General features: G+C 25.5%; 2 protein-coding genes across 5 annotated transcripts; one reads left to right on the top strand and one right to left on the bottom strand.

Annotated features, from left to right (window-relative positions):
• The first annotated feature begins 1482 nt into the window (after positions 1-1482).
• On the top strand, positions 1483-5441 carry LOC103571953 (calcium release-activated calcium channel protein 1). The gene is made up of 2 exons (XM_008550307.2): positions 1483-2552; positions 4732-5441. Exons 1-2 carry the CDS (start codon positions 1911-1913, stop codon positions 5221-5223), a joined length of 1134 nt encoding a protein of 377 aa, XP_008548529.1. The 5' UTR covers positions 1483-1910; the 3' UTR covers positions 5224-5441.
• A 4135-nt stretch (positions 5442-9576) lies between these two features.
• Positions 9577-14887, bottom strand: LOC103571954 (signal peptide peptidase-like 3). 4 transcript variants are annotated; one of them, XM_008550309.3, is made up of 8 exons: positions 14654-14887; positions 14538-14584; positions 13798-13981; positions 12876-13030; positions 12449-12759; positions 12040-12383; positions 11538-11963; positions 9578-10741 (listed from the first exon to the last, which is right to left on the bottom strand). In XM_008550309.3, exons 4-8 carry the CDS (start codon positions 12902-12904, stop codon positions 10673-10675), a joined length of 1179 nt encoding a protein of 392 aa, XP_008548531.1. In that variant the 5' UTR covers positions 12905-13030; positions 13798-13981; positions 14538-14584; positions 14654-14887; the 3' UTR covers positions 9578-10672. The 4 variants fall into 4 exon arrangements, with proteins under 4 accessions (XP_008548534.1, XP_008548531.1, XP_008548530.1 ...); XM_008550312.3 differs by having other exon boundaries at positions 9577-10741; positions 12844-13030; positions 14538-14887; XM_008550308.3 differs by having other exon boundaries at positions 14538-14887.
• Between the last annotated feature and the right edge of the window lie 277 nt (positions 14888-15164).

Raw genomic sequence — 15164 nt, 5'->3', positions numbered from 1 at the left:
GTAACGAAATTCCCTGACTTTTCCCTGATTTTTCCAGTTTATTTATTATTCCCGGACATTTACAGGCTTTCCAGAAAATGTGACCATCATGTCAATTGGACGGGTGACATTATACTCTGATAATCACAAATGTTTATAAATTTAAATAAGCATATCATTAAAAATTGCTGTGTCTTATTTTTAACGAATAAGGATAAATGACTTCTGAGAAACTGATAAATAAAAGTGTTGTCAATTATTATCCTGTTGAAAAATCTATCAAAAGTATATAATGTATAAAAATATAGATCCTTACCGGATGTTTGGTATGATGTATACGTATACATGTACGCAACGTCATACGTGCATGCAATCATTATATAAGACTCAAATCATTTTTTCAAATTTCATAAGACATCTTTTTTCTACAAATATTATTTATTATTTTTTGTAATACGTTTTATAAGTATCAGTAGTATCTAAATTTTTAACCATTTTTTAATTTACTTTCATAAAAAATTTTTTTTATACTATTTGATACTCATATAAATTTTACGAAATTGTTTAATTTAAATTTCAGCAGAGCAACTACAAAAAATTAATAACTTGATAAGAAATTCAAATAAATAATTAATTAAAATTAAAAATTAATATGAAAGTGTAAAGTATATTTTCTTAAAATACTTACCTGACTTGATTTAAAAATTTTAAAATGTCATATAAATAAACTAGTTAGACCATAATTCATTATTACATCACAATATTAATTTTATCGAACATGAAAGTTTAATACTCTATACATTAATTACATATTTTATTAGATAATACTTCGGACTTGTATTTATTTTAAATTAAATTATCCTAAATTTCACAAACAATAAAAAATTTTTGAATTTTTTTTTCCAACAAATCCATAAAAAAAAAAAAAAAAAAAAAAAAAAATCCATATGTAGAAAATTAAAAAAACTACAGGTGCATGTTTAAAATTTTTCATTTTTAAAAAAATCGAAAAGTTATAAGATTTTGACTAAATTTTCAGTATCATTAAATTAAATAAATTCTATAATTAATTTACCTGCTGGAATTCCCATTCTATTTTTTTCTGCAATAGGAAATATGCTAATGTTGTAAAAAAAAAATATGTAAGGGAAATTAAAACAGTAAATAATTTCTTAGTGTTAATTTATATTATTGGAGGTAAAATTACAATAGAAGCATGAGATTTTATCGCAGCGATTGAATTATCAAAGTCAAATACCTGTAAAGAAATTTAGCAGTTAAGACTAGCAGCTCTTATCACATACGAATCGTTTAAGATCTTGCATATACGTATATAAGTATATATCAGCTCGGAAAACGCTCACTTAGAAATTGTACATATAGACGGTTATTATGCGGCTGATATGACTCCAAGGCAATTAATGCTATTGTTATGATTTCCTCTAGGTAGGGAGTACAGTCTGTTACTTTTTTATGCTGCCCACATGACAGTAAGCATCGAGAGTGAGTGCGGAGACATTAAATTATATTACCGGTCAATATTCTGTAATACAATTTTCTATAAATGTATGAATAATATCCAAAAGTCATTATTTTCAAACGATTTTAAATTATTTTTACTGTGGTCAGTGACTAGATTTTTTTTTTACTTAAAATTAAAAATTTTTAAAATATAATATAATTGTAAAAAATAATATTTGTGCAAATAAATTATATTTAATCGTGCGTATATGATTTAAAATCTTATCTTATAGAGATTGATAAAATTGTCAATCTCGTTATCAACAATAAAATTTTTAAAAAAATAAAACTGAAGGATTTAATTTAATAAAAAAATTTTTTTTATCTATTAAAGTTTAAGAGACTTGGGAGTATGTGAATAGATATTTTAAAAAATCTATTCCTAAGTTAAAATTTTAATAATAATTAAAATGTCGAGTAATAATTTGAGTAATTTAAATAATAATGATCTATCGAGTACCGCCACAGAGATAAGTCATAATAATTCCGAGACTGGAATAATAATTACTGGTAGTAATGATAAACGAGGTCGTATGAATGAAGATATTGTTGGTAAATGCAATAAATCAACACAAATTGATTTTTGGCAAATGAATTGGAGGCAAACGCCAAATTATAATCACGTATCAAAAAGTAGGCCATTATCTGCTGGATTTTTATCAAAATCACACTTGTACAGTAATTCAAATTGTTCTATTGGGAATAGTTCTAAAAGTCTTCTGTATTCATCACAAAGTGAAGTTACTTTGTCACCATTAAAAACTCATAGAGTCGGTAATAATACCGGGAAATTTGTTGCAATAGACATCGCTAAGATACCAAATTTACCATTTACTACAACTTCGTCATACTCAACAAATAATTTGTCGGGTAATAATTCTTGCTGTGTTAATTGTTGTAATTGTAATAATGTTAATAATAGTGAGTCATTTCAATTACAACAAAGTGAATCGGAAAGTCCTCAAGGGTTGTCTTGGAGAAGACTTCATATGAGTCGCGCTAAACTAAAAGCTACTGCCACCACTTCAGAATTACTCAGTGGATTCGCTATGGTTTGTTTATTATTATTATTATTATTATTATTATTATTATTATTATTATTATTATTATTATTATTATTATTATTATTATTATTATTATTATTATGATTAGTAAGGCTAGGATTTTGTCTTCAATTCAAAAATATAACAATTAATAATTAATGATGTCAAATTTTTGATATTACGGCGAAAATATTGGTCGTATAGAAAAATTTTTCAAGTAAAAGTTGTTCAAAATTCAATTTTATAAAAAAAATTTCTTCTATATTTTTTTCTTAGGACTAATAAGGAAGCCATAATTTCAAAATTAAAATTTTTATAATTAACAAAAATTTGAATCATTGATTATGAATCTTAATTTTGGAATTAAGGTAAAAATATTGGTCGTATAAGAAAATCATAAGAGACATTTCTTTTAGAAAATTAAATTTTCTACGAATTTTGTTTAAAAACTTTTTTTATAAAACCAATATTTTCGCTGGAATATCAAATATTTGAACCATTCATTTCAAAATTAAGGCGAAAATCTTGTCTCTAATTATTAGTATGTAAAATAGGTAAATTAAATATGATATCAAAATTAGCTGATGTCTAATCATTTTTGGATTTTTATAAAAAAGATAAATTAAAAAAAAAATATTTTAGAAAATTGCACTTATAGTTTTTTTTAATTTTCTACATGTGCATATTTTTAATTTTTTTTTTTTTTTTTTTTAAATTATATTATTGAAAAAAAAATAGAAAAGAAAAACCAAAAATTGTTAATTGTCTGCTAACTTCCAGATCATAATTAAATAGAAATATATCAATTTGATTGATTTTTTGCAATCAAACAGAAAATTTAATTTATAAATTTTCATTTTCTAAAATTTTTAGGTAATTGTAAAAAATTTTCTGAGTGAACGTGGATTAAATCCGGAGTGGATATGGAACGGATAACTTTGTATTTATTTAAACCACTCGGAATAAATTTTACTCCGGGGGGAATTTATTTTAATATTAAAACGTCAAATTGCAGTGAATGCAGATTTAAATAAAATCCATAATCACTTCGAATTCACTCCCAATTTTTTAGTTTTACAAAATAAAAATTTTTATATATTTTATGGTAAAAAATCAATTGATTTAATTTATTATCTTGCAACAAATTCTACTATTATTATTATTATTATTATTATTATTATTATTATTATTATTATTATTATTATTATTATTATTATTATTATTATTATTATTATTATTATTATTATTATTATTATTATTATTATTATTAGATAATTTAAATTAATTGCCAATTATTTTGACTATGCTCTATTATTAAAAAAAAAAGAAAAATAATGATATAAAATAAATTACAGTAAATTGCTGGATATAACATTAAAAAGTAAAAAAATGTGTAGAAATATGAGTTTAATTTTTAATTGATTCACAGAATGATAAAATAATTATTGTCATTATAAATTATTATCATCTTCCGATTAAAAAAATATAATGTATAAAAAAATAAATAATAAAAATTAATTTCACGAAGATATTTTATATATATATTACGAGAGGTGTTTCCTGAATTATCCAATTAATTGTCAACATCAAGAATAATTCTGGTATGAGCACAGAGACATAATTGCGAATTGCCAGCGATATCGAAAATTATATAAGACAAAGACAAACAATAAATTAAATTTTATTTTTAACAATCATCTTATTAATTGCACGAAAAAAATCACAATGTTAGTTTTTTTTCTACAGTACCGTAGTTTAATCATAACTTCTTATAAAAATCGCGATAATAATCTTACTCATCAAAGTTATTCTCTATTGGAATTTTGTCAAGGCTCTATGAATAAGAAAAAAAAAACGTTAAATTATAGACACAATAAAATAAAAAAGCAAAGATACCAAAAGATTAAAGTAAGACTGAACACGTGTAATTCTCGTTAGAATTTAAAAACTTGAGAATATTCAAATCAATGTCAGTAATAAATATATTCTTCATTCATCAGCAATAATTTACTAAATAAAAAAAATTCAATATATCAGTATTGGAATAATTTACAAGAAACTTCAATTACTTCACACTTATCTTCAATATTCGTAGATAATCTTATGAATAATTTAAATAACCAAGTAATCAACTGTAATTGTGTACTGATAAATATGAAAAATATTGAATTTATATATTTTTTTTCAGGTAGCGATGGTAGAACTTCAAATCAATGAGCCAACAGCAGTTCCTGAGTGGCTCTTCGTAATGTTTGCTGTCTGCACAACAGTATTAGTGTCCGTACATATTTTTGCATTAATGATAAGCACTTATTTATTACCAAACATCGAAGCAATAAGTAAACTTCAAATATCCCGTTTAATAACAGAGTCACCTCATGAGCGAATGAGAGGTTTCATTGAATTAGCCTGGGCATTTTCAACGGTCCTTGGATTATTTCTTTTCCTCGTTGAAATTGCGATTCTTTGTTGGGTAAAATTTTGGGATTATTCATTTATGGCAGCGATGGCCAGTACTATTATTGTTATTCCTGTACTAATTGTATTTGTTGCATTTGCTGTACATTTTTATCACTCATTAGTTGTTTTTAAATGTGAGGCCTCTGTTACTGATATGGAAGAATTAGAGAGTATTAAAAAAAATTTAGACAATGTTACTGTTAATCAAAGTAGTGTTTGATTTAGGTAATAATGAATACATAAATTTTAAGAGGGTAAGACAGCTTTGAACAAACAAATTTCATTAAATATTAAGACAGTTTTTTAAATAATTTTTAATTTTAATATCATGATAATCTGTAATTTATTATGAAAATACGATAGTATTTAGTGAGCAAATTATAATTCATTGAAGATACTCGTGTTAAAAAAATTAGTGTCAAAAATATTCCAAAAAAGTTCTGCATGTGAAACATAATAATCCTGAAATTGACAGATAATCAACAATTTTTGGATTTTTTTTTTAACAAATCAATTACAAAAATATATATATATATATATATATATATATATATATATATATATATATATACACGTGTGGAAAATTAAGAAAACTATAGATGTGATTTATTAAAATGTTTCTTTTTTAATTTATCGTTTTGAAAAAAAATTCAAAAATTATTAGACGTCCATTTATTTCAGTACCATAACTTATGAACTTGAGACAGATTAGAAATTTTTTTGAACTTTTGTAATTTTTATAGTAAACAAAAAAAGTTTATCGAGTACTTTATATGAGCGAATTTTGAGTAAAAAGAATTTTTAAAACATATTTCTCAAAATAGATTTTGAATATACATTTTACCCTCGTTTTGAAAAAGTTCCAAATTACAGGTTTTTAACTTTTTCGGAACAAGAGTAAGAATACTAGATAAACTTTTATTTTTTACATGGTGACGAAATGTTTCGAAACTGAAATACCCTGATTTTTCCAGGTACTTCAGTCAAATAATTAAAAAGTTCCCTGAGCATATGAAGTAAGATTAAATCATTGTAAACATTTAATTAATTCAAAATAAAATTGCATAAGTCATTTTAATAAATAATCAATCATTGTCGTTAAATGAAACTTTATTTTATTATTTGTCAATGTTCATAGATTTTTTTTATTTATTAAATGAATAATTTTTTATTTTTTATTTAAAATCTATGATTTTATATAACTTACTCTATAATAAAATATAAATAAATTTTTCATTTTCACTAGAATAAATTTCATAAATAAGAACGTTTTATAGAATATTAATAAAATATCAATCAAGTACGCGAATAATAAATATAGTGGAACTTATTAGTTCAATACTTATGTATACTTTTGATGTTTTTGGTTTTTTAACTTGTCAATATGCATGTTAACAGCTTCAAGATCCTGACGATTGGTTTTCACTAAGACTTTTTTTTCTAACAGCCTTTTTAATTCAAACTGCTTTATTTTTTCGCTGTTGGAATCAATTTCTACAAATTTTTTTTCAAAAATGGTATCACAGCCACATTTGCGCCGCGCCACTTTTTGAACAGTTTTGACAGAAAAAAAATTTATCGCAGTTTTTCAGTAAAAAAAAAAAAAAAAGAAAGTAAAAATTTTTCCAGCTTTGTGACGAAATTCCCTGACTTTTCCCTGATTTTTCCAGTATATTTATAATTCCCTAACACTTCCAGATTTTCCAGAAATGGGGCTACCATGATTTTACTATCAAAATTACAAAAGTAAAAAAAAGTTCTAATCTGTCTCAAGTTTAGAAGTTCCACATGTAAAACTTTTTTGGTATCTTTTTGGGACGAGTTTTTTCAACATAGATATTACTAGATTTTTATATGACCGTTAGTTAACTCAATTTTATATAAAAACTTCGACCATTAATTTAATATTATTTTTAAAAAATTATATTTTTATTCAATAATTATTATTTATTCTACAAAATATTCAGAAATATTTTTCTTTCTATGGTGTTATTAAAATTAATTATCATAATTCAATTTGTTTCATGTAAATTCAATTATGACTAATTTACTCATAATAATTATTATTACTATTACTTTGTAAGAAAATATAAGACAAGGATATTGGATGTTAACGAGACACGATTCGCGTTGTAACGTGAACATGATTTATTAATTTTTTTTTTAATGTATAAAAAAAATGTACATGGCTGTAAACATGAAATTTAAAAATTGCAACAGCACAAGCAAGTGCCCTTACATTAATTAATAATAATTATAATAATTAATTAATTAATTATATTATTATTTACGATGCATCTTGTGAATGGTGTTTATGTGTGTCGATTATTGATGGACTCTTTAGTTTTTACTCGGTTTACGATAAATTGAGTATAAAGCAATAAAATCAAACTTTTTTATTACTAAATAGTTTAACAATTTTTATATACGATACATAATCATTTTATTTAAATATACTCAAATATTAATATATTTTTATTTTATACTGATTTTAGTCAATGGTATTAGTGATCATGATATTGTTTTAATAGTGAATTTTACGGTAAACCGAGAAAATTTATAGATCTTAAAAAAAATTAATACTGTGTATAAATAATTATTTTTTGTTTGTATAAAAATTATATTATTTAAATAAAATTTTATCTAATTACAAAAATGCATTTTGTTTAAATGTTAATTAAAGCGATCGTAATAAAAAAAAAATTATTTTTATTTTAGTTAACTATTATTCAAATTTTGTTGTTATAAATTGATACACTGTAAAAAATTTTTGGTGTGAAAATGGTCCCCGAGAACTTAACACGGTGTCCTTGGTGTGAATTGACGGTGTGAAATTTTTTTGGTGTGAAAGATCAAGCGGTGTACTTCTAACACGGTATGAGTGTTATCTTTCACACCATTCGGTGTTATTAACTCAAAACTCATACATTGTCCGATCATATAATCTGTAGTTAAAAATGACCCAGTAACTGTTTTTAATATTAAAATTAATTAATTTAACTTTAACTTGAAAAATTGTCAACTAACTTTCTTTAATAATGATTTAAAGAAAGTACAATTAATAACTGAAGCAATAAAAAAATATAATGTCAAGTATTTTCAATTTAAAAAATTATTCATTACAAGTTTAATTGTATTCATTAACCAAATGTTAATTAATTACACACTAGTAGTATTTATATATAAACATTTGCTATTGATATTTGTACGACCTTTATACAGTGTAAAAAATTTTTGGACTCGATGTAGTGTAAATTACTCGGTGTAAAAATTTTGGTGTGAAAATTACACCAAATATCGTGTTATTATGTGGTGTAAATTAAAAATTTTTACACCGTCAAGCGTGTAAATGTGTAACTTATGATAATTTTGCGTTAAGAAAAATAATCATGAAAATATTGAAGTATTCAAAATACTATTTAAATATATAAATAAAATTAACGTAGTCATTGATTAAGTAGTTAAAAATATTCAATGATCGTTCGTTGCTAATTAATCAAAATTATAACGAGCAACACTGAATGGTGTAAAAGAAGTAGATTACACCGTGTTAAAATTACACGGATGGATAATTTACACCGAGAATTTTTCACACCGTTATTCCACACTACATGGCCGAGTAAAGTTCTCGGGGCCATTTTTACACCAAAATTTTATACAGTGTAAGGTGTTTTATGGTTCGAAGTTAATAAACTAATGATTCTATTAACATAAGTATTTTTGTCTGCTATGATACTAATTAAAAATGAAAACTGAATAAAAATTTCCATAAAATCATATTTTATTATTATCTCGCCCAAATCAGAACTTATTTTCATTATTATATTTTTCATTGTGTCTAGCAAAGTAACATTTACACCGTTGGTGGTGTGATTGTTCTAATCCACACGGTCACAAATTTAACACCGTGCATCGTGTAACTTTCACACCGACGGTGTTGAAAATTCTCACACCACACCGCGGACTCGGAATTTTTTACAATGTACGAGCTCGAACTTAATATTAATCATTTTTTAAATTTATTATTTATTCTCAAAATGATAATAAGTTAAATTAAATTTAAAATTATGTTTAGTTAATAAAACATTTATATACTGCATACATATAAGTTTTTTTTATATTAATGCGACGGAATTGCGGCCAATAAAACAATACATTATCAATAAAATATTGCGACATAAATATCAAATAAATTCAGCTCGATATAAATTCAACGTAATTAAATTCAAATATTTTAAATAGTACTTAATCAACATTATAATAACGAATTAAAAAAAATCATCGTTGAAAGTTGATAAAAAATTATTGTCAAATGGAAGAGATTTTCAAAAATTTCTTAATTAATTTCCGTCCGCATGGTTAAAAAATAAAAATTAATAAAGGTTTTATTTTCATCAATAAATTACTTATTATTTTTAATCAGCAATATTTGTTTAATTAAATTAATAAAAACAACGTATACAAATTATTGTAATATTTTTTTTTATCATTCATGACATAATTAATGTTCATATCACGAAAATTTTAAAATTAAAATTAAAAAATCAGAGAGACAGACCATGAAGTTTAAAAAATTTTCTATTTCTTAAATTTTATTTTATTACTTAAATAATTTTTTTTAAGGTACAAACAAAAAAGTTTCGGCACATTTATTCATTAAATATTTTTTTTTCTATCTTAGAAGAATTACCTCCTATAAGAATATTCTCCAATAAAATAATTACCAAAACTTCAAGTGTTTTAAAACACTTATGAAAATGATTTATAATTAATATATTTATATATACATAACATTGTTGCTTTTGTTCGGTTTAAAAAAAAGAAACAAAAAAATAAAAAAATAAAAAAAAAAAAAACGTTAATTTTTGAGTTCATTAAATAAATTCACAACCAACACGCGTGTCTACAATTAAATTGACATACAGACACAATCGGATAAATGTCAATTTTTATTATAATTAAAAGTAATAACTATTGCCTCAGAATTTATTTACGTTTAAATGTATAATTTCTTATACAAAATAAATAAAATATAAAAAAAAAAAAAACATAGTTGACTAATTACAAATTTGTCCGTTTAATTTATGATTATTTTACGTAAAACGTAGACTCTAATATAATTTCTCTGGATTTATAGATACTTTCAGTATTATCTTTTTCTTTTTTACATCACAATTTACCGGGATAAATAATATTTTTACGTTTAAATATTACTTATTTAAAGATTAAAAAAAAAAAATTAATTCGCAATTTTTTTTTTTATCAGTCAGCCAACTCCATATATAATATTATTAATTAGATATTTAAATTAAATATCAGTAATAACTTATGATTTTACATCTAAATTCTACATATCGTTGAATCTCCATAGTGCATTTTTACAATATTCAAACGATAATATTAATAAAAGTCAAGTAATTTCATTGCATATTTTCCTTTTGGATTTCATTTAAAACGATAATGAAATAAATGTTAGTATAAAAAAAAAATTTATAATTATAAAAAAAAAAGAATTTTTTTTTCTTTAAATGAATGATAAGCGAATTTTACTTACGTATGTATGATACTGATGAAACTAAGAGTATTAAATTGAAATATGATATTACATACGTATTTAATTTTTTTTTCTTATGGCGAAATACTTGAAATGTGCGATCCCATGACAGTTGTCAAACATCCATATGTTTTGATGGTGGATGAGTTATAAACGGTTCACTCCACATTCTTCTTAAATCTCCCTTTAACATAAAAAAAATTTAATAATAATAATGATTGTAAATAAATACTGATAAAGTATATTTAGTAAAGGTGTGCAAATCGGGTTCGAATTAAACTGAATCTTCACGAATTATTCGTAACTTTTCCAATTGCTCAATTCGAATCGAAAAAATTTTAGTCAACTTTCAAAAATAAAATTTTTATTTAATGGAGAGCTTAGTTTTTTAAAGTAATCAAAAATAATTTTTTCGCAGATTCGTATCCAAGCTCTACTTGTCTTTGATAAAAATTTGAATTATTCGAAAAAGTATTACAATTTCAAGTCGTTTCAAATAAAATTTTTGAATTTGAATCAGACGATTGCATAGGATAGCTGCAAAAAACAACAATATCACCTTAAAAATCCAAAATTTTGCAGCTAAAACATGAGCACTCGTTTGTAGTATCAGCTATACGGTTTTGACAAGATTTGCCACCTGAAATCCTAAACTCTCTTAGTTTAGAGTCTTTTAAGACAAGTATTTGATTATCTCTTAAATTTCGATTAATTGGTGAATAGCAGACCGGTAAAAATGAAAAATGAATATTTTACAATGTATAAAAAAGATATGTAAATATGATTATTATAATATTTTTATATTTAAGCTATCCATGTATTGATTGTAATTACGTGAAGCATAACTCTATGTATATATTGTTTGCCATTTAGTTCTATGAACAATTTGCGAATAGACAAATAATTCTTAAAATTTTGAATTTCAAAAATAACAAATAATTCGAACTATTTGCACCCCTAATATTTATAAGTAAATATACCTTGAGATATGCCATAGTAAGTAACGGCAAAAGCGTAAATGGTACGAGATAAAGTAATGCAGGTTGGGCGGCTTTAAAGACCTCGGAGCTTACTGTGGCAGTGAGTAGACCAAGAAAATAACCGATGAGTGAGCAGTGGAAGTAACTGATACGGCCAAGATGTCTCGGAGGTGGTACACCAGCTTCACAACCACCGGGTATGAGTTGGCTTTTTTTGTAAGCGTCATAACGTAAAACAAAGCAGAGTAATAGCCCAGGCATGACAACATCGCCAAGGCCAAGCATTGAGAAGTGCCCAGCTTGATGCATTGACGGGAAAACCAGTTTACCAGGTAAAGAAAGCTTAGGAGCTTCACGTGCGACTCCGCCTAGATGTAGTCGTCTTGCCACCAGTCCGACGGGATTGTCAGCTGGCCTAGTTGCCACCTAAATATAATACTTATCATTATTATTATCATTACTAATTAAATGAGTGTGATCAACTGATGGTTTATTTGTTTACCTTAACCATGACGTTTGTACTAAATATATAAGACGAAAAGAAAACCCAGAAAACATCATAGATGAGTAGTCCAGTGAGTAAGAGTGTGGATACCTTCAGACTAGGCAGTCGTACAAATGCTATGAAGGCAACACACAAACCCATACCCATTGCGTCCATGAGCAACCAGTGTCCTGTTAACACCCAAATACATACTATGCTAACACTAAGTGAGAATGATAACAACTCAGCACTGGTAAACCTGCCGCAAACTCCAAATGATATTTTATTTCCATCAGAACACGGTCTTATAATATACTGGCACATGGGTAGAAGAAGGAATGCTAGTGCGACCGTGGCGATAACTAATTAAAATATAAAATATCAGCAATAGATAAGAATAATTATTGTTTGTTGAATGTCAACTTACTTGCCGTGCAAATAGCAAAAAGCATTTGCATACTATCAAAGAAGAAAAACATTATAAGTAGAGATATGGAAGCACCGAGAGGTAAACAAAGAGCGTGCATAGTATCTAGAGTCTGAACACCAGAACCAGCAGAACCATCGGTAATACCGGTACCACTCGCCAGTCCATTTAATAAATTTTTACGCTCTTTTTCTTTCTCTCTCTCTCTCGCCTCTTGTTCCATATTCAGAGATCGGAAACTCCCGTAGACAATTAATAAAATTGAAATAAGGAACGTGGATACTCTGGACGAATCCATAATGGAATAAGCCCTGGAATTAAAATTAATATATTTTCGAGTTTTACATGTTCATATTAATGCTATTTATTAATTAAAAAATATTGTCGGCCCGGACCGAATCTTTATGGTATTAATATTTCCTCTAACCACTGGTAATCGACTTGATTAGTGGCCATCTTTAAGAATCAGCTGGCCGCAGGCGTTTGTTGTCACAATGCGAGGGTACTATGACATTAATATGTCCCTTCTCAAATTTCTTTCCATTGGCACCTACTTCCATCCAAGATCATCTGTAAACCATTCTTTACAAAAAAAAAAATAAATAAAGTAAAATAAAATATCAGTAGTTACTAAGGGGGGAAATGTCTGTGATACAAAGAAAAAAAGGATAGTTTTTTTACAAAGTACCCTCTTTAATAAAATTTTTGACATTATCAAGCAACATTTCAAGAATACTCTGCTAAATTTGCATTAAAAAATATTGAAAAATAAGCCAGTGGTAGTGGGGAGAGACGAGTCACCTTAAAACAAAGTCTCCATGCAGTAGGCAGGATAACTCATGACTTTATCTGAAGTCAAAAAACTAGATTTCTTTAGTACATAAGTCTATCTTGGATTTGAACGAAGGAACAAACAAAATATTCATTTTTGAATTTTTGGTAAAGGAGCAATAAAAAAACTCTGATTTTTGCCAAAAATTGCTCCTTTTGTTTAATTAAAAAATAAGTAATTATTGAAAAAAAAATCCTTCGTTCAAATCTAAGAAAAAAATCTTTTTGGTTTTTTTATTTCAAATGCAGTCATGAGTTATCCTTGCCTGCATGGAGACTTTTTTTGTAACTTGGCTCTCCCCACTACCACTGGCTTATTTTTAAATATTTTTTAATGAAAATTTAGCAGAATATTCTTGAAATGATGCTCAACAATATCAAAAATTTTGAGAATTTAAATAACGAAGGTACTCTGAAAAAAAAAATCACAAAAACACCCTCTTTTTTTTTGCATCTCAGACTCCTTTCCTCCCTTAAATCATCAAAGTACTGATTAAATAATTAAAAAAAATAACTACCTGAATTCTTCTACATTTAGCATATTTATAAACCAAAGCTTATCTTGTAGACGTTCAAATTACCACTTGTTATAAATCAATCAAGTTACTCGTGTACAATTACTTGTCTTCATCAATATTTCTCCATCCACTCAGTCCAATAAAATAATTAAATTACTTTTAATACCAAGCAAATACACTGGACCTGTTAAAATAATAAATTTGTTTTTATAATACAAAATAACAGTACATACATTTCGTCTCAACAATACAAGACTTGAATTTCATTGAAAAAAAATTAATTGAAACTCTAATAACAATGCCCATTAATGTAGATCATTTTCTCAACCGTATAATTATAATTTCTAACACTTTTTTTTTTTTAATATAATTTTAAAATACAGAAAGAGAAATTTTCCGAGCACCGATGCGTGGCGCGTTAGACAAATAACTCCAGTCCAGTATTAAAAACAATTAGAAAAATTTAATCACTAATAATTGTTGAGTGATTAAAGAAAAGTAACAAAAGAAACTGACATATAGATAAATATTTGTCATCACAGACAATTGTTTGTCACTTGCAATGGGTCACCATTTTAGTAAACATAGATCACGTGACAATGGCCCCTGGCCCTTAAGGAACTAAACTCTTGGTGTCCCGGGTCACAAAACTTCATCTATCGTATGGGTATACATATAAAAACATGTATATATAATATATATACATATATAAAGATAAAAATAAAAAAAAACAATCTTACCTGCTGAGCTGTCCGAAGCAATAACTTGCAATAATTGAATTCATCACCTTAATATTATATTTAAATTCAAATAAATATATTATTGTAATATAAGTATATTATATATTTATATAAACCTTTCACTTGCGCTATAAATGCCAGTAAAAAATGGCCACTGGCGCTTTGCAATTTATGCTGCTGTTACAACGAATAGCTTTAACGTTGCTCGTGTTCGTGTATGATCTCAGCAACTATCGCTTGCTTACTCTCTGTTCTGTAAAATATATATATATAGATATATATGAATGTATATATGCAGGTACATTTTATATATATATAAATTTATATAGGTATAGAGAATTCGATGTCAGTGGGAGTGAAAAGGGTGAATTAAAATTAGATTTTTAATGCGCATGCGCATGCGTTTGTGTGATTGGTTTAATACAAAAGCCAATTGCAGTTACGTATAATTTTCACTGTAACTTTTTATTATTATTATTATTTTTTTAATAGACTCGTTAATTATTTAACCATTTCACTTTTTAATTTATATTAATCACTATTTTATTTATTTGAATTTTTAAATAATTTATTATCCCGCGCTTATTTTAAATAGAGCCAATAAAACTTTTATTGATTGCTAATAGT

The sequence above is a fragment of the Microplitis demolitor genome, chromosome 5 (assembly GCF_026212275.2).
Source record: "Microplitis demolitor isolate Queensland-Clemson2020A chromosome 5, iyMicDemo2.1a, whole genome shotgun sequence".
NCBI classification, from domain to species: domain Eukaryota; kingdom Metazoa; phylum Arthropoda; class Insecta; order Hymenoptera; family Braconidae; genus Microplitis; species Microplitis demolitor.
Note: the sequence above shows the minus strand (reverse complement) of the source record. Positions and strands in the feature narration are given on the sequence as shown.

Bases quoted from the DNA above. Each gene is read 5' to 3' on its own strand.
- LOC103571954 (XM_008550308.3), bottom strand. From the start codon at position 12,904: ATGGCCACTAATCAAGTCGATTACCAGTG. The intron at 12,760-12,875 runs GTTAGAGGAAAT...TTTTAATTCCAG, and splicing joins AATCAAGTCGATTACCAGTG to GGCTTATTCCATTATGGATT. The intron at 12,384-12,448 runs GTAAGTTGACAT...TATTTTAATTAG, and splicing joins TTTTGCTATTTGCACGGCAA to TTATCGCCACGGTCGCACTA.
- LOC103571953 (XM_008550307.2), top strand. From the start codon at position 1,911: ATGTCGAGTAATAATTTGAGTAATTTAAATAATAATGATCTATCGAGT. The intron at 2,553-4,731 runs GTTTGTTTATTA...ATTTTTTTTCAG, and splicing joins TACTCAGTGGATTCGCTATG to GTAGCGATGGTAGAACTTCA.